The following is a 27156-nucleotide window of genomic DNA, read 5'->3' on the forward strand; positions in this document are numbered from 1 at the left end:
TTTTTTTTTTTGCAATAGGATCCACTTTTCTTTTTTGACAGTATATAATATATTGCATTATAAAGTAACAACAAAAACAACAACACCAGTAATTTTATTTAAAATTTTTTTTTTTTTTTTTTTTGGCAAACTGTTAAGCATAACATCCCAGAATGCACTGTGACAATCATACTGTACAGGTTCATTCAAGAGGGTGGTTGAATATCAAAAATGCTAAAAATATATACGCTACCGTTCAAAAGTTTTTAAAATGTTTTTGAAAGAAGTCACTTATGTTTACCAAGGCTGCATTTATTTGATCAAAAATATAGGAAACACTAAATTTGTACAAAATTATATAATTTATATATAATTATATATAAAATATATATTATATTAAAATATAATTTATTCCTGTGATGCAAAGCTGAATTTTCCAGCAGTCATTATTCCAGTCTTCAGTGTCACATGATCCTTCAGAAATCAGTCTAATATGCTGATTTAGGTGCTATTTAAGTTTAATTTGCCGCCTAAACAGAACGTTCCAAATCAACCATTTACGGGTTCCTTCATCTATACATGCAGCAGACAGCAAAGGCCGCTCACTAGACTTAAAATGAGCTGATGTAAGAGTCTTGATCTCTAACACAGGATATGGATGACTAACACAACACTCTCCCATGCCAAAACACAAATGTATAAAGTGCGTGGCGAGGTTAAACGGTTTGTTTGGTATCAAATTTGAACAAATACTAAGCCAACCAAACTAAGCCTGGGGGCCGCAATTCACTACTGATATACCAGAGACCTTCAATGGTCAAAAGTTAAAGATTGTTTATAAAGCTGTCTCATAAGGTCTGGAAAAGACTGAGTGCGGCAGACCGTATTATACTCTTCCTCATGAATAAAACAAAACTGTTATTCGCACTGGGCGGTGTGAAACATTAAAAACATTTAAATCTTCTTCTCCCTTGCTTTCTCACCCCTTTTTTTGAAATCTAGATGGAGTGACTCGATCAGCAAGTATAGGATGGCTCATAGCTCCAGAGCTTGAGAAAATAACGTTACTCATCACGAGCCACACTGATTCGAGCGCTTTTGTTTGATCTCTTGAACAATAAGCAATCCCCTTGCATGTGTATTTATATGAATACGAATGTTGAGTCCCATCTCCCACTGGCGAAAAACCTGCTCCATTTATATCTCTATTGTGTTTGTCCCTTTTCACAAATTCGCTCAAGCGTTTCCTCTTATCGGGTTTCCTGTGAACTCAAGCTCTGCCCTCTGACTCGCTCCTGGCAGTCCGATTATTCACATCTGAATGGAAATCTGTGCTTCTTTTCCAGCCTCAATCGTTCTCTGAGAAAAAATCTGATGGGGAATCACCTCAAACCTGAGGAAGAGATATTTTGTGCACCGTTGATGCAGTTTCGAAGACGTACGGTGCAAGTTTCCACTGGCAACAGAAAGGGACCTAATGACAAACAGTTTGGCAAGACATAATACCACTCTGGAAAGTTTCGATGAGAAAAAGCAGAGAAATAAGGGACTGGAGGTAATGAGCAGAACAGGATCACGTCTGGACATACGACCAGTCAGAGTCAACTCTATAATTGGATCCTCTCTAGTCAAACCCCAAAATACTAATCAGACCTACAGTATATTCCAGCCTGGTCTCATTGTTTATACGTAGGTATTAGTACATAACATTTACAGGCACAAAATGTACAATATTGTACGTTTTTATTAAAGCGGAAATGTACAATTTGGATGTATTTCAACATTTAAAACATAAATAGATGCAATCCCGCACACATTTAGCAAGTATAGATAGTGTGCGGGATTGCATCTTTTTATATTTTCGACAGTGTTGCTGTCGTTTTTTCTTTTTTTCAGGTGTGCTTAGTTTCTGTTGATTGAACATTTAAAACATAAAAATTGCCAAAAATAAAAAACAGCTAAAAAATGTAAAATATTTACAAATCTTTTGTATCATTAAGATATTTGTATCAAAGCATTTTTTGATATCAAAGCATGTACTGATAAAAATCAAAGCATGTATTGATAAGGAATTTTAGGCCCCTTAACCTCTCCCCAGACCTAAACCTATCCATTTTATAGTGAATATAAAAAGATATAAAACATAATTGACCAAAATATGTAGGGAAATTACTGTTTTAGTAACCATATAGGATTAAAAATATATTTTTAGTCGCTAATCCCACTCCTACCTCTAAACCTAACCATAACTATTATTTCTGTACAGAATAAAGAAAAAACATGACAGACAGATAAGTGCAATCACAATCGTCTCGGTTACGTATGGTAACCCTCGTTCCCTGAAGGAGGGAACGGAGACGTCACGTCGGATGACCGACGAATTGGGATCTCGCTTAGAGAGACCAATCTACTTCGAGGGTAAACTAAACGAGCCAATGCACATTGGCATGCGATTATTGCATCCAGCTGCTGCTGATCACAGCGTGAGTATAAGTAGGCAGCAGATGCACCGCATATTCCCAATGTGCATTGGCTCGTTTAGTTTACACTCGAAGTAGATTGGTCTCTCTAAGCGAGATCCCAATTCGTCGGTCATCCGACGTGACGTCGGGAGTGACCGACTGAAAGGGAACATTTATTTAAGTTGTTAATCACTAAAAATATTATCCAGACTATTATCCAAATCCACTCTGTGAAGGCGCGCATTTCTCATTCAAACACACCTCACCAAAACCACGCATTAGCGCGGGATTTGATGCTTACGGTGCATTGTAAAAAATAAATAGTTGAGAAAACTTAAAATAATAAGGCAACTTGATGCAGTAAGACTTTTGAGTTCTCTCAACAATCGTTTTTTAGTTCTGCTCAGTAAAGATACTTTGTTTAGTCAATGTAAATGTGTTTGTTCCTGCAATGCTGATTGTCTTATTTTGCTAATAGAAAAATTCTTGTCACAGCAACTGAAAAAACAATTACTGTCATTGAGGTAATTAATTTTTTTCTGTTGCCTGGATGAGAAAATTTTTTTGTAAAAAGTCATCACATTATCGAGTTTATGTTTGCTTACCAATGACAAATGTTAATGGGCAACTTAGTCTAATAAATAGACAACATTGTCTTTGCTTGCAAAACAACTTACAAGACTAAGATACCTGGACATGAGTGTTTGAACATACTCTAGGCCTCAAAACTAGACACACTAACCTCAAAAATGGTGACAACCAACAAATGTTAAAAAGATGAGCTCTTTACATCACAGTACAGCAAATAACTAACAATAATGATAAAACAACAACAACAAATTTTAAATGAAGTCCGCAAACAGCAAAACAATAATCCTATAACAGTAACTGCATAATTTATTCATGCTGCAATGCATGCTGGGAACTCACAAAGCCTTAACATTTCAACAATATGAAATTCTTTTTTCAGTCAACTGTGTTTGATTAGTTGGGGCAACATTTGGGGTAATTTTGTTGGTCTGACAAGGGTTTTTATGTAGTTTCAAGAAAATTTAATTTTTTAGTATTGGAGACTCAAAAGGTTTTGTAAACTGGAAAATGTGCAATTGTATTTTTTACAGTGTGGCTGCTCAGGACGGAGATGAAGATCGCTAAATAAAGGCTTGAGTTTGTTTTTCTCGCAGTCGTATGGATTCTAAAGATTTGGATTACAGCGCACGAATACAATTGATTCCTTTTGTAATTATGTTGCGTTTTTGGTGTATTTTCTGGTTTTATTGTCAGTCACAGCATGTCGGAAAAAAACGCCTTTTGTGTCCCATGGCAAACAAAGTAAATATTACATGATAAGTAATGGTTAAACGATTGCAGAAATGTTTTTCAATTTAAGGATTTAAAATGTAGCCTTGTTGAACATTGTGTAATCTTCTAAACAAGTTGGCAGCCGAAATCACACAGAACAGAATTAAATGTTATCATTTCATATTAAGTAAATGAGTAAACAATTTAATAATGCAATTGAAAACATAATGCCATTGATATGACAACTGAATACAATAATAATAAAATTAAAGCCTGTAAAGTTCATATGTAAATAATTTGCGTTTTAGGTGTCGTCAATACGTCAGTATTGTATGTTTAAATGCTGAAAATATGTCTTCATTTACATTTAAATGCTGAAGTAAATGTTTAAGTAAACATAAGTTTTGTCAAACCATATTTTACATAAAATACATACGAATTATCATGAGATCATGTTGTATATTGAGTTTGTCTGGAGCATCTTTTGAATGCAAAGAAACTGATTAAGTAAAGTATGAAACTAGAGTCAAAAAGAGAAAGGCAGAAAAGTAGTGGGTATAGGGAGTTTTTCCATGAGTTTTGAAGGAAAAAAGCAGCGGTGCAAATGAGCGTCGGAAGGAAATGTAGAATGGGATTGAGAGAAAGAAAGAGGGCCAAAAACCTATACTTATGGCTCTGACAGGCTTCAAAGTCGGCGCCTGCAGCTATTCTGTTTGCAATGCTGTCAAACAGTAATCCAATTGAGAACCACAGGGTGGTAAACACATGGGAAAAAAGAGTAAGAAGCAAATGTAAGATAGAGAGAGAGGGAGAATGTGGAGGGGCAAAGGAACAAAAAAAAAACCCAGCAGATCACGACAACCTCGGGCTGAATGTGTAGAGAAATGATTCTGCCCTGGCTAAAGGGCAAACAACTCGGAACAAAACAAACATATCGGGACTCTTGTCTATTGTGTTGCATGTTTGTGTTAGGAATGTGTTTAAAGGAAAAGCCTGGTTGATTCCTCAAGACACCCTGTAAGTCAATGATGAAAAAGTCAGAAGCAGAGGGACTGGTCAAAATGTGAGGTGCAAAACCCAGACACGATGATAAATCAACCCCAGAAGTGCTTCATTTTGGTGCTTCATCCTGCACTCAAAACGATTCACTACCTTTCAATGTCACAGTCAACGTAATTGCACATACATTTTTTTATTCATAAAGGTGTGGGCATATTTACCGTGTTCAAATCTAGTAATTTCAACAGGAATCCACATGATCAGGAATTTCGCAAAAAGTGAAAGATTTTCCCGTACAGATCCATTAAAGGGTTTCAAGCAGCTTTGTTTGAAAGTAATAATGTGCAGGTTGTGTTTTATACAGGGTTAAATTAAACTGTTTTCTTTTTTATATTTACATGTGTTCTCAATCACTATTTTCTCTTGAAATCCCATGATGTTAAAGGGATAGTTCACCCAAAAATGAAAATTCTGTCATTAATTACTTACCCTTATGTTGTTTCAAACCCGTAAGACCATCATTCATCTGTGGAACACAAATTAAGATAATTGTGATGAAATCCGAGAGCTTTCTGACCCTGCATAGACAGTAGGGCTGTGCGATATTGAAAAAAAATGCGATATGCGATACCTTGTTAAAAAATGCGATACGATATTGCTTGAAGTGTGAAAAATCTATTTAAATTATATTTTTAAATATTTATAACCAATTTGTTTCACATTCTTTCTTGGAAAAGAAAGAATCACTACAACTTCTGAAAGTGACCAGCAGTGTTTTAGCAGTACATAAAAAGTAATGTCACAAATCAGAAAATGTAATTTGAATCAACTCGGTGTTCGCGCGCCATCTGAAACGCGTCTCTCTCTGTGTGTGCTCGCGCTTTGCACGTGTGCGGCAGAACAGAAGATACGCTGTGCGAGATGCCACGTATTTATAGGCTGCTGTCCCTTTAAACCCGACGGATCCAGTATAATGATTCACATCCGATTTCTTTCTCAGTTGTTTACATTAATTTAAAACATAACCGACTGCGTTTACGAGAATGAACGCCGTTGCGATATGCATATCGCGATATTTACATTTGCGATGTTTCGATGTTTTTCGATATATCGTGCAGCCCTAATAGACAGCAACGCAACTGACACGTTCAAGGTCCAGAAAGGTAGTAAGGACATCGTTAAAATAGTCCATGTGACATCAGTGGTTCAACCGTAATATTATGAAGCTACAATAATACTTTTTGTGTGCAAAGAAAACAAAAATAACGATTTTATTCAACAATGTCATTTTCTGGGCTTTGAACGTGTCAGTTGCATTGCTGTATATGCAGGGTCAGAAAGCACTCGGATTTCATCAAAAATATCTTAATTTGTGTTCTGATAATGAACAAAGGTCTTACGGGTTTGGACCGACACGAGGGTGAGTAATTAATGACAAAATTTTAATTTTTGGCCAAACCATCCCTTTAAATTCTCAAAAAGTACATTATTATTAATAGTTTAGGCACTATTTTACACTTTATCAATATTAAGGTTCAATACGTTGACATTAGTTCATGCAGTAGCTAACATGAACTAACAATCATTAATACTTAAGTAATAATTTTTAAAGTAATTTAGATCAATAAAAAAAGTACAAAATGTTCACTGGTAGTTCACTTTATCTAATGCATTAATTAATGTTAACAAATTGAACCTTACTGTAAAGTGTAACCTATTCAATTTAAAACCAGACTAATATTCTACAAAATTATCCTCATTAAAGTGCTGTTACATTATGATTGCATTAGTGAGGTGGATTATACATTCAGGCCAAGAGGCGCAGGACTTCTGCACATAGGTGCGGGAAGTGGGAAGCTGCAGCACCCCTTGTTTTTTTCTGTGGGCAACTGTTTAACTGTTGGGAATAATTAAAAAAAAATCGGAGTGTCTATTTACACTAAGTGCAAATAGCCCGCCTTGTTGGCAGAGGCTATTTACACTAACTCCACCCACCAACGTGTGATTGGGCTAGTCAACATTACAAAAGACGGTCAACAATCGTCAGATTCAGTGGTGTAGATGGTAAGCGTGTGTTGTAGCCTACTCTTTTTGACGCGATCGACCCGGGTTCGAATCTGCCTTTTGGCGAACTTTTTTCTCCCTTATAGCCCCCCACCCCCGCGTGTACAGCACCCCCAACCTAAAACATCTTCCCGTGCCCCTGCTTCTGCACGACACAAGCACAAAAATTACAGACCACTGTGCTGCATTACACAATCAGCCATCCATAAAATGGGTCTTATTTTATCATAACAACTCATAACTACCGGTTATGGCCTTCAGGCGACTCAGACAGCCCGTCTTTACGGCAAGAGGGCTGACTTCATTACCCAATCACTACTATACAGCAAATCCTACAGCCTATCAACAGTAATTTCCTGCCCCATCTGCCCTCATCGAGCACAGCTGAAATCATTTTCATAAACAGCACTGAGAAAATAAGTGATCTAACCTGCGGGGACCCGAATACAGCTTTTGCTCGGCATGATTGGCTGTTTTTTTCCATAACAATAGAGGGAGGCTGAAGGTTGAACTTGTGGAGGCATTTTATTACTGTTGGCGGTGGGCTCTGAAGTGGACACGTTAGCCTGAATGGACCCAAAAGCATTAAAAATAAAGTGCACAGTGAACTGAAGGAACCTTTATTCTTTGAAGAAGTGTTCAAATTTATTTGATACAATTTCTTTTTCAAGGCCATGGTGATTTTAGGTTTGTTTTTAATTGATGTGATTACCATGTCCAATTTAAATTTAAATCACTGCTTCAGGAGTGAAATGAGAGAAAACGCAATTAAGCAAACTATTTAGGAATGCCAATTAAACACTACTGGGGCGCCTGAAGAATATGGGTGTCTTACTCTTAACTTATGCAAAACTGCACAACTCTTGGTAAAATTAAAGTAAAAGGTCATACGGTGAGTAATGCACTCCAGAATCGATTTGATTCTCACCCCTTTATCAATATCTGGCCCCCAGTTTCTCCTGACCTTTCGGATATCCTTCTAATTCCACAATGGCTTTCTCATCACGCAAAGCTGCAGAGGATGCTGTGAAATGTTTTAGGTGCGTGTATTCCACCTTAGCTCCATCGTGTATATGTCCAGCATGTAGTCACGAGTCAGATAGTCTCACAGTTGAATACAAAACTGAACTGGAAAATACTTCTACGATCTGGAAAGCTCAAATCTGATAGAAATCTGTTAGAAACCACATAAAGACAGTATATTTTTAATATTTGCTTAATGGCATCTTTTTTATGACTGAACGCGAGTATCACTGATACCAATACTACTGATGTCTCTAGGAAATTTTATTTTTTCCCTAATATTTAACCATTGACTATAGCCATTCAACATTAATTGAGAGCTATCAATTTTAACATTTATTAGACTTTAAAAAAAATAACAACTTTAATTTAAGTGAACTTAATACAATCTTCACATAAACCCATTATAATAAATGTCATATGTGACCCTGGACCACAAAACCAGTCATAAGGGTCCATTAATAATTATTGGCATAAAAGAAAAATCGATAATTTTGACCCATACAATGTTTTTTGGCTATTGCTATTTAGACTGGTTTTGTGGTCCAGGGTCACATATTTGGCTACCTCTACCCTTCATCAAGTAGGAAATATACAGAAATTTAATAAAGTTATCAAACACTAAATTCTAGATCAAATATAGATGAATCCTTAAAGCTACAAATGTTATTGATTTCCTCTTTTTTTCTTTTGTTCTTTGACGAACAGACATCACAGCAGCTGGTTATTAGGTTATTTGGCTGCTATTACTGCTGCTGCTGAACGTGACGTGGATCTGACGCGCATGCTTGTAGTTTCATTCATGCTTTAATATGAAATTATACAAATTTACTAGCCACTCATGTTCACTGGCCACAATTTTGTTGTTGGGAAATTATATTTTATATGACTTAATACTGCATACAAAAATTAATTTAAATTGATTTCCAGGTCATTTTTGGCCTATTTAAAGGGCATTTTCCACTAACCGTATTAAATGCTTGCATCATCTTTCATATCAAATTCTTACATTTTATTAATAATTTCACTTAATATAATAAGACAATAGAGGGCTGTTACCAATCAAATTAAATTAGTATCAACAAAGATCTTTCAACTGCAGAAAAAACAGAAGTGCCTGAAGTGGGATTTAGATGCATTTACACAGACAGTTCAGTGTAGCTGAAATATAGCACGAATGCATTTAGATACAAAATTATAACAGCATAAATATTATGAGCTTGGTGTTTTAACATTTTATTTATTTTTTTAGATAGGCTATACAAATATGAAATGTTGGAAAAAATGCAAAGATAAGCTACTATGAAAGTAAGCCGCCAGTAGGTGGCAGCAAGTGACTGTCTTAATGAATGAGTCATTGAAGCATGCCTTCAAACGATTCGTTCAGATGACTGATTCATTTAAGAATGTCCGAATGGACCACTGAATCATTGACTCAAATGGTTGAAAATTCAAAAACGCAAATCATTCAGTAGCGAAACACCGCTGGGTGTTGCTCAGAGATGCGCGACTGCTCTGCTGTGATCTTTGTTTGCATAGGCGAAATGCAAATCAATGTGTCTAACCTTTATATAATGTGTTTTTTTATATAATGTGATTTTTTGGTTGGTATTCTGTCTCTATACGTTCAAATAAACCTACCATAAAAATTACAGACCCTTCATTTCTTTGTAAGTGGGCAAACTTACAAAATCAGCAGGGGATCAAATAAATATTTCCCCCACTGTATTTGTTTTTTATTTATAAAAAAGTTAGATTTTTTGGGAACTGTAAAGGCCGTTTAACACCAAAATTGAAATCGATAAGCTCCAGGCTGATAGAGGTGTCTCTGCACCTCACTTCTAATCTCTCTCAATGCGGGGACAGGAGAGATGTCAGTGAATAAATGGGAAAACAAAGTAACTTGTGTTATTTGAAAAAGTAACTCAGATATTTTGTTGCAAATTTAAAAGTAATGCAATACTTTACTAATTACTTGAAAAAGTAATCTGATTACGTTACTCACGTTACTTGTATTCTTTACCCCCGAAACTGAAAGAACACAGTGCTGCACTTCACTCTGAAACATTCCATTCACTCTATTTATTCCATTTTAGTTTCATTAATCACACAGCCCTGGTTTTACCGTAAGAGACTCCCCATTTGCGATTTTATACAGTTCTCGAAAAATCGGCAAAATTTTGCAATCTCTCAGCAGCACAGATGAAATGGCTCTTTATTGTGTAAAGCTGGTTCCTTCAGAGCCACACTACAATCAAGGTAGTTATAAACCCATAACCGAACTGCTCCCCATCTCTAACCCTCACCTGTGTGGGTTTGGCTGGGCTCAGAGCATTCTGTTCCGTCTCCACCGTGACAAACACAGTCGTCCTCCGTGGCCCTCGGTCCGTCACAGGGCTTAACCGCGGCAGTCGGGTGGGAGTGGGTGTGAAGTCCATTCCATTCCCAAACGTCAGGAGAGCGTTCCCTATTCATGCAACAGACAAGACGTCCACATGTGACTCATATAAAATATATTACATGCATGCACAGTTTTAAGGCAGCTTTAATCGCATTTTTGGTAACTTCATGATTTAACTGACCACGGCATTGCATGCACATAGTTTATTTCGCGCTTTGATATGAAAGGATACAAGCTACAGCGCGCGCCGGCACCTTTGTGCGTGCATTTGAAGAGCACGCGCTGCAAGCACAGTACCGTTTCCGCGCTCGCTTGACTCGCGCCTGGCGCTGAAGTGAAGTGGAGCGTGCATCTGAAACGTCTGCCGTTCTCAGTCGTTCTGCAACTGAATAAATGCACTTCTTGTCAAGAGAAAAAGTGACAGAAGCAGCAGTTGTGAGTGGGGTGGCCAACCCTAGCCCCGCCCCTGCGTTAATTGCGTTAAATATTTTTAACGTAATTTTGACACCACTAATATATATATATATATATCTTTAAACATGTCAATTTAAAAAAAAAAAACTATGACTGACCACTTTACATGTCAGTCAGATGGCTCTTCCTGTCTAAGTGTGCCGTTCATGGCCAGAATAAACTGCAATGTGTACCAGACTCTAGTTTAGTCAAAGGTCTGGCTATTAGGCTGTTAGTCAGCTGGTGGGAGTGGTTCAGACTAGATATAGCCCGATTAATCATGGTTTAGAGCCTCTTCTTAGAGCCGAGAGCGCTGCTTGAATCTCTAAATCCATTTGGACTGAACTGTGTTTGCGAACTGAAGATTACTTCAACATTATTTTTCATTATGTGAAACTGATTCCATCAAGTCACAAGGGCACTTATCGACCAAATAATTTCTGAGAAGAGCACATTATCGAAACCAGTGACATGAATGACACAAAAACTCAACCATCTCTTTTCTAACAAATTTCCCGCAGCAAATGTTATTTCCAACAAGCATCCAAGTCAATAAAACTTGGCTACTTGTCATTTATCCGACAGGCAGTAAAAATAAAGTTTATATTATGGAAAGAAAAGTAATAGCACACCTCTCCACAAAGGTGGAAAGTAATAGCACACCTTTCTTCAACAAGTCGTATGATATCATTCGTGTCTGATGCGTCAATGGAGCAGCGATGAGATATGCCCTAAAACGCTTAGATTAGGTTTAAGGCTTTGTTTGAATCTCCAAAACAAATTTAATCAATAATGCCTGTTCTGAAGGGTGACCTGAGGTCAAAGGGCACAAAAAAATATTTTAAACTTTCCAATTCACAGGTCAGAAATCTCACCTATAATTATTATAATGACCAACCCTGAACTTTTACAATCAGGCTTCCACCACCCATATGGTGCCAAATCATGACTTTTAAATTTTATTAGGCAGTAATGGGAAGGTTGATATCATTATTGATCAAAATAAGTCTATGGCAACATATTGATGCCGTGCACAATGAAAAGCTGCCACAGTCAATAAATGGCAGAGGCTGAGGACAGAGGAGGAAAATGGCAGCTCTTCTGTTCACACACAATAACTCTATTATTATAATTGAAGATGATTTGACAGGTCCTCAGAGTGATAAAAGGAAGTGTGTTCTGAATCACTGCGTTTCTGAGCTTAGTGCCAGTACAGAGCGGCTTAACTTGGAAAAAGCAAGCACTAAACAGCTTCTTATCAGTCCTTTATCAAACACAAACAACATGCAGCATCTGCAAATGCAGGTTGTTAGTGGAGATGGAAGATTGTGGGAAATAATAAACAGGCTAGAGGAAATATGCTAGACAGCTGGAAAATAAAAAAGGACATATAATAAATAAAAAAATGCCAGAATATTCCATGTATTCTCAAACTTGAATTACAACAGACAACACTGAAAAATAAATTAATAAATAAACAGAAAAAAAAAACATGTGCAAAGCATTTTAGTTATCAGCTCAAATTTTGATCATAGTATGTTAGCAAATAAATACATAAATTAATGTAATCATAGAAAAAAAATGGAATAAATGACTGGTGTCAGTCCTAAATTTACTTTTGAATTACTTTTTTTCTTAATTTTTTTTAACATTATTTTTTATTAATTTTACCTTTATTTATATCCTTTCATTTTTGTACTAATAATTAATTGTGTTTATTTATTTATTTTTTATTTTTTTCTTACATTTCTGTCTCTTGTTTATTGGTTTAAAATAAATAAACAAATAAATAAATAGAACAGAAAAAAACAAACGTGTGAAAAACATTTTAGTTATCAGTCCAATTTTTGATCATAGTAAATAAGCAAATAAATATATATATTATATATATATAATAATACATATATTGTGATAATAGGAAAAAATAAAGGAATAAATTGAGAAAAAAACTAAAAAACAATTAATTCTAAAATATATATAGTCCTAAATTAATTTTTGTATCACTTTTTTACTTAAATTTTTTTTTTTAATTAATTTTGAGATGTTTTTTTTTTTTTTTTTTTTTAAGTGTCCTTTCATTTTTTTATAATAACTGATTTATGTATTCATTTATTTTTATATTTATTTATTCCCACATTGTATATCTGTATGTAAATATTGCCACATTTATTTTACATTTGTTGTTGTTGTTTTTTTTCTCTATTCATCCTTACATTTCTGTCTCTTGTAGGAAAATTAGGTAGACTAGTCTTGCTTACCATTGGTTTTAAAATAAATAAATAAACATAAATAATTTTTAATTTTAATTTGATTTCATATTGTCTTTAAAAGCTGTTGACCTCTATTATGACCACTGAGCACTGGGTAATCTCACCACCAAAGGCTCTGAATCATCTCAGGCCTGTAGTTCCTCTTGGCTTCAGCATCGGTGGGATGCTCCCACGTCCTGCAAACCCACTAAAAATATCTCAGCAGAAAGGAGAGGAGGGGAGGGGATCTGCGGGGACTAATCCTACATCTTTAATTCACAGCACATTCTGTCATAATCAATGAAAGTGGTGGCAGGCAGCTCCTGCATGACTGACGTGCTAATGAGAGTTATGACTACACCGTGAAGATGAGAGCTATTTTTTTGTGTAAGAAACGGCATTTTTATCACTCTTAAGAAAGAGCGTAGATCCTCTTTTGAGTATTTTATTAGGGTTTTACATTACTGGTCACCACATAAAGCAAGTGACCCTTTATGATCCACGAGTGTCTCACTTTGCACAAAAAAAAAAAACGAAGTGACTCCAGTTTTCCATACACACTTGAAACGATAATTTAGGGGAATCACTCTCATATTTAAAGACATGTTTGTGTGAAAGCTCTACACACAATATACAACAGGTTGCTTGGTAACCTGGCCTGTCCTCATAAAAAGCTGCACTGTGTGTGTGTGTGATGCATGAGATCTTCAGAGATGACCTTAGTGCTGCTTGGCAATAGACAGGGGTTACGCTAATTGACTGTGAATGAGTGCTGTATCCTGTTGTTTCAGTAAAGTTCACAAAAGCATTTCAGAGAGCTTAGTTAGAGAATAACTAAATGCTTTAATTTGAGCCCAGTCCACTCACACTGAAGTATTGCCTATTAAAATATTAAACGTAGAAGGAAATGGGGTGAAAGCAGGAAGAAATAATATTATAGTAGCTCAGTATTTAGACTAATGGCAAAATTATGCATTTGCTTATACAGTTATTAAATGTTGATGAAATATCGACTATCTGATAAACTGAAACTGTTCATTTGCTATTGTTTACACCCATACCAGGGCTCCAGACAAAAAAAAAACCATAAATAAATTTAAGAGCCATTGGCTCCTGTAAGAAACAAAATTAGGTGCCAAATTATTTTTTAAGTCATACTGTCATGTGTTTATTTCTCATCTTTTCATGTCTTTATTAGCATTTTAATCCATCTTGTAGATGTCATGGAAACTAAGGTTCACTTAACTAAACTAGCGGTAACTAAACGTCTTTTCCAACTTGAGAACCATTTACAGTCACAAAGAACTGTTTATTACACAGAATTTGTACCAATATCATGGACCATAACTATGTCAGCATCTCTTGGCCATTGAGTGTAGTTTGGGCTCCTCCTCGATGCATCCTATAAGGGCCATTCTACAGAATTGGTTCAAACTGCAGTCCCACAAACAAAAAACACATTTAAAAAGCATTTACGTATTTAAATCTTAGATGTTTATTAAAATCCTTCTATTATCTATTGAAAGCCACAATAATATTTAAAACATTAGTAAGCTTAATATATATATATATATATAATCATCATTTATTGGGTACTTTCAATTGGGAGGTGGCTGTCCTGAACCCTATCCCCTAAATTTCAACTTATGAAAATGATATTGAAATAATTTTTGTATTTTTTTCCATTGTTGATTTTAAAAAAAACTATTTGATTATTTTAAAAAGTGAAGTTCAAAAAAATATTTATTTTATATTTTCTTTGTAAATGATGAAACCTAATGTAAAAAAAAACAAAAAACAAACCTTGTCCCGCACTTTTCATGTCACTACCGAAACAGTGTATGTTTAGTCTATTGGCCGAGACTGATTTTAACTAAACCTATACATTTATGATCAGGAAATATTCCTGTGTCCCCCTCTCTCATAGCTACAAGGTGCGAGTAGATAGGCCTCATCATTTTGAGGTAAATGTGTTCAAAAGTCAGACAAATCTGTGTGCAACTTTAAGGAACGTCACTATTGAACACCTTTTTTTCTGCAATTAAGCACACTTTTTTGGGAGTTATTCCTAGGCCTGGACGATAAAACGGTATCGATATTTATCGACGGTACACCTTCTTCGATATCGATCGGAAAAAAATTCGATATAGCGCACGATATAGGCACGTAGTATGAGTGATGCAGACAGCACACACAAAAACGAACACATGCTGAAATGAGTGCTGTGCCTGCCTGTGATGAGGTGATTGTGAATAAAGAATGAATATTAGTCGAATTTAAAATAAACACTTGCATTTTAATGTTAGGTGTGCATCAGGGAGCGTCATCAGTGGCGCACGAGATGCGGTGATGTAAGTGATGCTGTTGCATTTTAATGTTTTGTTAGTCTAGCCCACGAGATGCGCCGCTGCTGTTATTCATTCAAAATATTAGAGAGTAGCTCAATGTGGAGAAGATCTTTAATGGGTTAAAACCGAAACCAAGCCATTCACACAGAACGCATAAGTTAAAACAGTTTAAACTTTTAGAAAACACGTCACGAATTTGTGGAGGTTTATTCCTTTTCACTGCGTCTCATATGTTTTTAAATGCAGTCTGTGTAAATGACGCTTCGGCTCTTTGGATTAAGCAATGCATAAACACATGATGCTGTTTTGTTCATAATTTTTTATGCAATTTCTGAAATTATATTTGATTTTTATGCGTTAATTTAAACTTAATGCACGTTTTTATAGAGTTACTTCCTTGCGTTGACAATTTAAATGCGCTGCATTATTTTGCTCATTGCGCCCTCCTGTGGCCTCGGGAGACAATTAGACCTATACAATAAAGACCTATTTAATCTGCATATAAAACATTAGAAATGAGATATTTGTTTAATTTTTATTGTGTTTGATTGTTAAAACAAAAAATATTTGTTGTTTGTCTCAATAAATTGTGTTAATTATAAATACAGTGGTTCAATTTAAACATTTTTTTCTATTGCTTTTTGGTTTTAAAAAGGTTATAAAAAATGTCAATAATTATCGATACCGAACGATATGAAACATTATATCGTTGATACATTTTTTAGCTATATCGCCCAGCCCTAGTTATTCCATAACATTTAGTTTTATATGTATACCACTGTTCAGAACTGTGCTAGCTAACCATGTGCAGATTAGCATCTTTGAGCTAGGCTCAAAAGTATCTAAAATTGTAACTACTGAAACATTTGGTGGGGTTTCGGTAGTGATATCTTTGTTTTTTTGGTTGTTATCCCATAGAATTACCGAAACAGTCACTACCAATGTCATCATTGTTTCGGTAGTGACAAAAGGGAACACATAATCCTCATATTTGGGGGAAATAAACTATATTTTAGTACAGTTATGCAATTTTTTTGTATTTTAGTATGTTTTAGTCGTGTTTTAGTATGCGAGTTAAAATTCTGTAATGTGATGTGGTTGCTACCAAAGCATTACTGTCACTACCCGAAACGAAATGGGATGTTTTGTCAAAAATAAAGTATACTGAATTATCAACTAAGATGTTATGATAGTTTTTGGTTCAATGTATATTCAGACTAATGAATCCTTAACTTTGAAATCAGTATAATCAACTTTTTGACATTTACAAAAAAAAATTGGATTCAAAATACAACAAATCTCATAAATTACACTTGAAATATTGTTACAAATTTAATTGCTATGGATTTACCGCTAAAAATATTTTTAGTAAAATATCAAAAAAATATATATTTACAATCTAGATGTAAGCAAAATCTTAATAGGTCAATATAACCCTTCTAATTATATTAGCATTACTGTGTTTCGGTAGTGACAAATTTGGGGAGAGGACAAATATTCCAAAACTTGCTGAAAATACAATATGAGAATTAACTGCACATTTACTAGAAATGTGTACCTTGGATATTATACAATTTGCATACATAGACATTTTTGGGGAAAAAACTTTTTTTCAAGACGTTTCCAACTCTGACTTTGGACCAATTCTGTAGAATGGCCCATAAATGTTGTTATATGTCTTTCACATATCCAGTCTGTTTTTCTTCATTAGTAACATGCAATTTACAGGATGTGTTGAATTTTATCTTGAGCTCCTTGCATTGTTTCTTATCATTTAGACAACAGGTTAAGTAAAAATATGAATATGCAATATAGTGCATAAATGTAGCAAAAAGCTCTTCTTTATAGTTATTTAATGAGCTTATGGACGCTGTATTTCTGAGTTAAATTCTGATTATTCTGAGCCCTGCGTACCAAATGGTTAATATTGTCTGATATCAATTACATATACAGTGTCATCAAATCTTATCAAATTCCCCAAAACAACCAACTTACACATAATTCACAATATCATTAGCACCTAGAGAGGACCTCTACAGCCCTGAAAGTCAGCAGAGACCAGGACAACTAGATGAGCCCCAGATACAGATCCCCAGTAAAGACCTTGTCTCAGACGGCCACCGGGACAAGACCACAGGAGCCAGTTGAGTCCTCTGCACAATGTGACTTTGCTGCAGCCTGGAATTGAACTGCTGGTTTCGTCTGGCCAGAGGAGAACTGGCCCCCCGACTGAGCCTGGTTTCTCCCACGTTTTTTTCTCCATTCTGTCACCGATGGAATTTTGGTTCATTGCCGCTGTCGCCTCTGGCTTGCTTAGTTGGGTACACTTCATTTCCAGTGATATCGTTGACTTGATTGCACAGATACTATTTAAACTGAACTGAGCTGGATGATGACATCACTGAATTCAATGATGAACTGTCTTTAACTGGAAAATTAGTGTTTACTATTGTCATTTTGCATTATTGACACACTATTTTCCTAATTAATGCTGTTCAGTTGCTTTGACACAATCTGTATTGTTAAAAGCGCTATATAAATAAAGGGGACTTGACTTGACTTGACTTGACATTATGCCATAAATTGAAATTATACAACTTTTTGTCATAAGTTTGAATTTGACATAATTCTGACTTATGTGTTTTTTTGTCAATTTAGAAGTTTCAGGTCAGGGTTCAGGACTTTTTATCGAATTATTTTGTCTTATGTCATAATTTTGACCTTTTATCTCATAATTATGACTTTATTTTTATACCATATGTGGTGTCAATGGGCTTCCATACTGCTCATTTTGCAATACCAACTGAGGTAAACGGTCAATTTAATTACATTGTGTAACACAATGGAGCCAGTTTATTTCTCTATTTACAGACAATGTGTTATAAAATATGAATGTTTTTCTCTCCAACTGTCACTGTATTGAATTTTAAACTAATGTGTTTTTTTAACCTTAAACCGCATAAACACATTACATTACACCAAATACACAAAATAATGTTCTTTTTAGCAACATCATATGACCCCTTTAATTAAGGTTACATGGAACTTTACCTGGAATATCTTTACCTGGAATGTCCTGGATGCTGATTGGTCAATACACAATGTAACCTACTAATTTAATATAATACCAGCTAACTGAGCAGGTTTTTGTTACACCAAACACCCTTTAAACTTAGCTGCTATTAACCTTAACTAAGTAGGCTTACATGTTAGGAATTGTATTGTCTAGCAGTAATAATGTTTTACTAGGCTAAACATTGATATTTTAATATATTAAATCCTTATATTTGATATATTTAATATTTATGTTTAACATTATTTATTACTATAATATTAATTTTATATTAATAAGCATTTTTTACATTTACAATTTATTACAATATTATATTTTAATATTCTTTTTAGGAATTATACCTTCTTATTTAGGAAATATATATTCAAGCAGTAATGGCTTTTTACAAAAAATTTGCATATTAATTTATAACATTCTTATATTTAATATTTACGATACATTAAAATTTACACTTAAACATTTGTAATATTTAAAATATTAAAATATAACATTTTAATAAATTTATACTGTGTTAAGTCGGCGCCGATGGCCTCGTGGGCAGCGTGCCAACATATAGCGCCTTTGCGCTTCGGGTGTCCCGAGTTCGAGTCCCGGCTCGTGGACCTTTCCCGATCCCACCCCCCTCTCTCTCTCTCACCCACTTCGCTTCCTGTCGACCTACTGTCCTATCTAAATAAAAGGCATAAAACGCCAAAAATAAATCTTAAAAAAAAAAAAATAATTTATACTGTGTTAATACTTAATTTTTCTTTTTCACAGAGTATGACTGACAATAGTTTGGTCTCTATTATTTCTTATATTATTTACATGGCCAAAAGTAATAATGTTTTACTAAACATTGATATTTTGATATATTAAATCCTTATATTTAATACATTTAATATTTAATTTAATAATACATTAACATTTACATTTAAACATTTGCTATATTTACAATTTAATACAATATTATATTTTAATATTTATTTTGGAATCATACATGTACATTCTTATTTAGGAAATATATACAGCAATAATTCTAATTACTAAAAATGTGCAATTTAACATATTAAATTCTTAAATTTAATATTTATGATACATAAAAATTTACATTTAAACATTTGTAATATTTAAAATGTATTACAATGTTATATTTTAATATGTGTTAATACTTAATATCACTTTTTCACAGAGTCATGGCTGACAATATAGCTTGGTCTCTTGAACCCTATTATTTACATAGCCTATTATTAAATATTACGAAAGCAGTTAAAAAACACAACAGAAAAATTACTGGCAAGACGACGGATAAACAATGGAAAATTGGACAGGTAAATTAAACTCTTTCCCTCACAGTCAACTTTAAAATATTTCTAACACTACAGGAGGAAGACATTTATATCCTGTCAGTGAGAACAGCATTTAAGCAATCTGAAATGTTCAACTGACAGACTAGTAGTGCTGTGTTCAAAATATCGATACGACGATGTATCGTCACAGAGATTTGATGATACGAGTATCGATACAGCTGGCCCTGTATCGATATTGTGGCACGTGTGCAGCCGTGGACCGCGCGTAATTTGTTTAAAATTTTACAATGTTTAAAATTGAATAGAAAAGTGCGAGGTTTCTAAAAAAGAATGAATAGAACATATATAGGCTACAACAAGGTTTAACCTGGCCGCAGAGGAAAACAACTGGGTTGCCTGATATAAAGAGACGTAATCCCCGCATTATTATGCTGTTACATTATGATTATATATTCAGTGGCATAAAATGGTCTTTAAAATGACAATAATATCGCACAACAAAAAGTTGTTATCGTGACAGGTCTATAGTAATGAAGATCTGTGGAGCCTAATGAAGCTGAGCTGGACCTCAAAGATTGAACTGAAAGGAACAAACATTTTCAAAACTTCAAGAGAAAGAGACTGGAAAAAGCGAAACTCTGTTTGACCCGAGGTGAGAAGTGGAAAAAGATGTTTAGATGGTCTATATTTACTTCATACTGCAGATGATAAAGCACTCAAAGTTATTCTGCATGACTGTGTTTCAGAAGGATAAAAAATATTTCTGTCTAGGTGTGAAATGTATGCGACAACCATTGGCAAAATGTTAATTCATTCAAAATTAATCTTTAATTTATGTAGCCGCCTACATCCTGGATGTCAAAATTGTACATAAGGAACAAGAAAAATGAATCAAAGAACAAGAACAAGAATCAAATGACATACGGTGCAAAGTGTGGCTTTGGAGCTCTGTATCATAAAAAGCACAAACAATTTAGATTCACACCTTTTTTTCTAATGTTTCTGTATCTGGAAGTGCACCACTTGAAAGTATAAACAGCTTTCAGGACGTTTGATGTAATGAGTTCCTCATACAATAGACTTTAACAGTCAAGTTCTGAGAAAAAAAAAATTTCTCAATAGGCAATTGATTTTTAAGAATAACTTATTAACCTTTAAAAAAAATAGACCTGCTGTGAGGTAAGAGGTTTTTAATCGATGGTATATGCTTTTGTTGAAGCAATCAGCCTGCATTATTCTAACTTTTTTTTTTAAATGCGTTTAACGGCCCAATTCCTGGTGAAAAAAAAACTATAACCATGACTCTGCAGAGATATCTCCACCAATCAAATGAAACTAAAGATGCATCAAAAGAAAACTTCAGTTCAATGTAACACTGTAAATAATGTAATAGAATCTTCCCTATGCTTTTAAACTACTTAAATATTTGTAAATATATTGTTTCAGGACGTTTGATGTAACGAGTTCCTCATACAATAGACTTTAACAGTCAAGTTCTGAGAAAAAAAAATATTCTCAATAGGCAATTGATTTTTAAGAATAACTTATTAACCTTTAAAAAAAATAGACCTGCTGTGAGGTAAGAGGTTTTTAATCGATGGTATATGCTTTTGTTGAAGCAATCAGCCTGCATTATTCCAACTTTTTTTTTTAAATGCGTTTAATGGCCCAATTCCTGGTGAAAAAAAAACTATAACCATGACTCTGCAGAGATATCTCCACCAATCAAATGAAACTAAAGATGCATCAAAAGAAAACTTCAGTTCAATGTAACACTGTAAATAATGTAATAGAATCTTCCCTATGCTTTTAAACTACTTAAATATTTGTAAATATATTGCTTATTTTGATTATATCGTTTGCAATGCTTCATGGGATTGTAGTTCTTTCCCTCATTAAAGCCATTATGTAAACAGTCATGTACCTTTTGACTTTTGTCCAATTTTCAAATACTTTTTTGCTTCAAATGTTGTGATTCACATCGTAGCTGGTTGGTTTGATTTGATTGATACAGGTTGCATTGATACCCATTTTTACTCTCTGCACTTAAAGTGATGCAATGTGACAAAACTAGAATGCAATAAAACTAGTGATAAACTAACCAAGCCGTTAACTACTAGTGCAACCCCTATCAGTCATTTCTTGCTCCTCTTCATCTTCTAAACAATGTTCACTATAGAACCACTCCTACAGTGTCCACAAGTCCCTGGTGGCACACTTTGGCGTATGCTACAAAAATGCCTCCACAGAACCCGAAAAGAGATGCTTTGAAATGAGCACGATGGCCAGTGAATGACAATAGGGAACTTTGATCAGCCAACCCAGAGTCCTCCACATGTGCAAAAGCGACTATCAGACCCAACTTCAAAGAGCTGCTTCCCATCCAGTGCAATTAATAGAGCGGAGAGTCAACTGATATGATATGATGATCCTATTAGGACATGATAGGCATGTCCTATTCTAAAAGAAAAAGAAATTAAGAGAAAGTGATGAAAGCAAGAAAGAGGGTGACTGACAATGTAAAATATGAAAGGTAAAAGCACTGACTCCAAAAGCTTGTTTGAAAATACTGTACATTGATGCGGTCTGATTCAGCGGACCATCTGTTGTGCCCGTTCGAACATGAAAGACATGAATAAACATAAAAAGTGACTGTCTGAAAGAAAAAAAACAGCGTGGAAGTAGGTAAAGCAATTGAAGAAAAGCCCACTCGAGCAGCACTCCACATACAGAATTCAGCCAATCAATTTTCAATAATTTATCAGCTGACCAAAGCACATAGCTCCAGGCATTTCTCCTGTGGGTGTTTAAAAAAAATCTCTCTTCTTGGATCTGGGATTTCTGTAGGTTGGTTCAACAGCTAAGAGTAAAGAGACACTAAAGAATATCACTTTTTTAAAACTTTCCTTCAGGCACCATTTATAATCTCACCATTAAAAACGCAGTTGGAATTGACAGATCTTACATTGTGCACAGACTTGGGCTTCAGATTTCGGTTTCATCCAGCCTGAAGATTATCGTGTTTGATATTTTGAGCATTTTTTTTGTTTGTTTCCATTCGTCATGCATCTAACAGCAAGATGTGTTTCTGCATGAGTTCGTCATGTTCAGAACGCTTTGAGAGTCTGGTAATGCGTGATTCTCAGTCATTTAGTGTATGATGCCAGTTTTTTCTCTGTAAGCATTTACAAAGTCAGCAAGTGTATGATGCCTAATGTTTTAAAATCATCATAAAAACAGTCATGTAGTGTATTCCAGCCTTTAGTCACACTTGTTTTCGGACGAGATCCACATAACTTGAAAAAAGGCACTTAAAAAGTGCATTTCCTTCACCGGATTTGAGCAAGAGATTTGGCAGAGATATATCTTTGGGTTGGGTTGAAAATTCAAGCGCAAAGAGGACAGCCAGGCAGCTATGCTGTAAATACAGATGCACCTGCTAACTGTTTATCTCCCACACTTTTTGCACACATATAAGCAGTCCAACTGATAAATGTCTGAATATGCCTACTCCCCTACTATATACAGCAGTAGGCACAAACAGTATGTGAAAATACTAGTCTGTAAGAATTCATAGTTGGAGAAAAGTACCTGGAGGACCTACAACTTCCAAAAAGTTCCTCAAGTGAGAACTTGACAAAAAAATGGCAACACATTAAATTAAATGTAAAATTTAAGTAAAAGTGTTTTTTGTACAACACGTCAATAATCTTTGCTTTATTTACAACTTTCGAAAATGTTTTTTACAGTGTATATAAAACAGGTTTTTAATGGTTGTGAAGTTCATTCCTCATCAAAACTCCAGTTGTAATCATTTTGGTCACATCCTAATGGCCAAAGACTTTGAAAGTCTATTTGAAATAGAAATGAAAATCAAAGAGTCTTGCCTCATTGTAACTCCGCACAGCGTTGCAGAAAGCCTCATCTGCGACGATCTGCGTCTCTCCTTTCAAGAAGGCCTGGAAACGCTCCTTCACCACCTGCAACTGCTGCTTGTTCAGCTGAAAACAGAAAAGAGAGAAAACAAGAGTTAACTGAAGATCTATCAGTGGCATCTCATTTCTTTAGCATAAATAAATAACCATAGGAAAACAGAGTTTATGATAATGCTCACTGTAGCACCTCTTCTGGCAACATTAAGTATGCAACGCAATTCTGTTGAGCATGTGTCAATATAAAAATGCCATTTTCTGCTAAATGATGTTATTCTTTAACTGCAGTTCACTTCTAAAGCACATGAAAATGGCTTTCCATGAGTACAAATATCCTCATTTTACTTGTTTGTATTCATAAATGTTGTTTTTGGCGTGTGTTATTGATGTTTTGGTAATGAATAATGAGTGGGAAAACACAATTATTTTCCCATCCTTTAATGTGCTTCCAAAGCTGATGTAAAATCAGCAGGAACTACAGAACAAATGCATCGATAATGTTTTAGAGGAAAAACATCTTTATTCAAAATGGCAATATTTTTCTTCAGAAAAAAAAAAATTCTGCTTGGAAAAAAAAAACATTAGTCATAGCCTTTGATGTTCATGATCCAAACAAAGATGCTGCATACATGCAACATGATCAGTTTCATAATTCTAAGGACATAAACAGTCATTTCAGATGTAAACACTATTATATTAACATATTTTAGAAACTCAAGACGCATCGTGATAGAGTATAAAGCACCCATAGACTAGGGCTGGACGATATGGCTAAAATTGATATCACGGTATATTTTCGGTCGATACGATATAATTCCGATATCGATATGAACACTATTTATCTGAAATAGAAATCTTTTGTAACATTATAAATGCCTTTATCATCACTTTTGATCAATTTTAAGCATCCTTGCTAAATAAAAGTATTAATTTCTATAATTTCTTTCCCAAAAAAATAATAAAAATTATACTGAATGGAAGTGTATAATGTTACAAAAGCTTTTCAAAACAGAATGGTTTGACTTCAGTTTTGTGAAACTATACATAAAAATGTCTGCATGAAACAGCAGACGAGCTGAATGAAACGCAGATTTACTCTCTGCCAGCAGGTGGCACATAAAGCGTTTCCTTGGTTTCCGCTGTAAACAAAGCAGCACTGCATGTATGAACTTTAATATGCATTATACAGAGGCAAGATGTCAGGGCTCTACGCTTACTTTTCTTTTTAGGAGCACTTGTGCTCCTAACTTAAAAAATTTATCATATGACCCCTTTAAACATTTTTCCAAACCCAAAGTTTTGAATGTGCTTTTAGGTACATAATCATATTTTCTCCAATATATTTTCAGTAGAAAATGTTTATATGTTGTACAAAGCATAAAAGATGAATAAAAGTCAGATTTGTTTGCACATAAACCATATAAAGATATCAAGTTGCACACCTATCTCACAAATCACTCTTGAAGGACACATAATTCTAAGGACATAAACAGTCATTTCAGATGTAAACACTATTATATTAACATATTTTAGAAACTCAAGACGCATTATATACAAATACATACACATGCATGTATGTATTTGAAATGATCACAAATTAGATGTGCTGCAGTAAAAACTAGATTTGGCTTGAGAAAGCCTAACCTGAAAGTTTGAAGCAGTTGTAAAAGCTTGAAGTTTGAAAGTTTAGATAGATAGATTAGACAGATGCTTATAGTATGTTGCAGCACAATTTAATACATTGTTAACGATTTAACATGTTGCTAGCATGATTAGCATGTTGCTAACATGTTGATAGTATGTTTCTAGCATAAATAGCATGTTCCAAACATGATTACCATGTTGCTAGCGTGTTTTAACATGATTAGGATGTTGTTAACATGTTGTTAGCATGATTATCATGCTACTAGCATGTTTTAAGCATGATTTATATGTTTCTAACATGATTATCATGTTGCTAGTATGCTTCTAACTCAATTAGCATGTTGTTTGATTAGCATGACTGACAAGTTTTAGTATGTTGACAGTATAATTTATCATGTTGTCCTAGGATAGTCATTAAGCTTTGCTAGTGACAGACGGCTTAAACACTCTGTAAGTCTTATTGTACAAATGTTTTGACCCCCTCAATGAAAGTCTATGGGACTTTTCATAGTTTTGATCGTCTGTTTCATAAGTCAAATTTTCATGAGAAAATCATAAGTCGGATAAGACTCGCAACCCGAGTCATACCAGTCTTAAGGTCTGACCTGAGTTTGGTGGTTCTAGCTTGAAAAATCTAAGAGGAGATACAGTCCAACTTGTCTCAGAAGAAGAAGAAGCTTAAACAGCATTGACTAGGATGTAATAGCATGACTTCTGTGAAAAGGGCATTATAGTATTTTTTACAGTATATTGTCTGGTGTGAAAGTGGTTTTTCGAGGGTCTCCAGAAGGGTTCATGAAAATGCAGAATAAAAAAAATACATGGAAGAAGTGAAAAATGGAAAATTAAACTCGCATTTAGTCGCAATTAAATAGCTGCTATTTGTACATAGTGGTATACAGTGGACACGTATGCCTTGATTCTAAGCCAAATGATATAATGAATGTAATAAGAGACTCGCAAAGACAGCTAAGTAGTGGAATCAAACTGTCCAACAGTAGTCAAGATATCAGATTTTCACAACACGATTATCATGGCCAAAAGAACTGTGTTGGAGCGTCAACCAGATACTGTGGTATACTGCGATACAGGTACTGTATATTGCGCCATCCATAAAATCAATCCTAATATTTCCAAAGTGAGTGTAAAATCAGCATAGGACAACCTGGTTGCTGGAGAGGTAATGCACATGAGAAGGACAGAAATCAAAAGTTTACAGGTTTGTGGCACTAATAGTAAAAACATCAGCTCAGGGAAAATCTCTCAAATGGTGACTGTGGTGGGCGAAAGCATTTTAGCCTTAGAGTTCAGGTTTACTCTAGTTCACACACCCACCCAAAAACACAACAAAGTACTTAATAAACATCATTAATGCTCCCAAAGGGTTCTGAGGGCATGAGACCACCTCATCTAGTGTATATATATAGCTGCTCACTAAGTACAGATTTGTGAGTTTCTTTTTGTTTCTTTTGCTATTATATCACAAGCCTGTTATACAGATGGTCTCCATTTTCTCATTCTTAAAATTTATTTTTCTTTTGTTCTCCTTCCCTTGATGGCATTTTGCTTTTGCCACTCCCTGAGCATGACAACCCCTTCACATCGTCATGGCAACATCATCCACTGCATGGCTTCCAAGGACCAGCCTGGCTGCTGCAGAAAGTCGCTTTCTGTTTTTTATATCAGCGGCAAAGGGTAAAACACCAATCATGAAACAAACACCAGCTGCCACCCTTCCTTGATGAGTACAGACATTCAGATCATCTTTTAAACTAAACATATGTCTGAAGTAGTGTTGTCACGGTACCAAAATTTCAGTATTCGGTACCAATACCAGTGAAAATCCACGGTTCTCGGTACCAATTTCGGTACCAAAGCAAAACACAAAAACATGCTAATTGAACAACATTTTTATTAATAACGTTAAACAAAAATTAA

General features: G+C 34.8%; 1 protein-coding gene across 4 annotated transcripts in view; it reads right to left on the bottom strand.

The window, feature by feature from the left end:
• LOC107753627 (calcium-dependent secretion activator 2-like) overlaps nt 1-27156 on the bottom strand; it is a 158460-nt gene that overhangs the window by 110352 nt on the left and 20952 nt on the right. For all 4 annotated transcript variants that reach the window (XM_016569837.1, XM_016569836.1, XM_016569835.1 and 1 more), the window contains exon 2: nt 23530-23643. In XM_016569837.1, the coding sequence (XP_016425323.1) occupies nt 23530-23643 (114 nt within the window). The remainder of the gene's footprint in view (nt 1-23529; nt 23644-27156) is intronic.

Source organism: Sinocyclocheilus rhinocerous, unplaced genomic scaffold (genome assembly GCF_001515625.1).
Source record: "Sinocyclocheilus rhinocerous isolate Xijiao unplaced genomic scaffold, SAMN03320098_v1.1 scaffold200, whole genome shotgun sequence".
Taxonomy (NCBI): Eukaryota; Metazoa; Chordata; class Actinopteri; order Cypriniformes; family Cyprinidae; genus Sinocyclocheilus; species Sinocyclocheilus rhinocerous.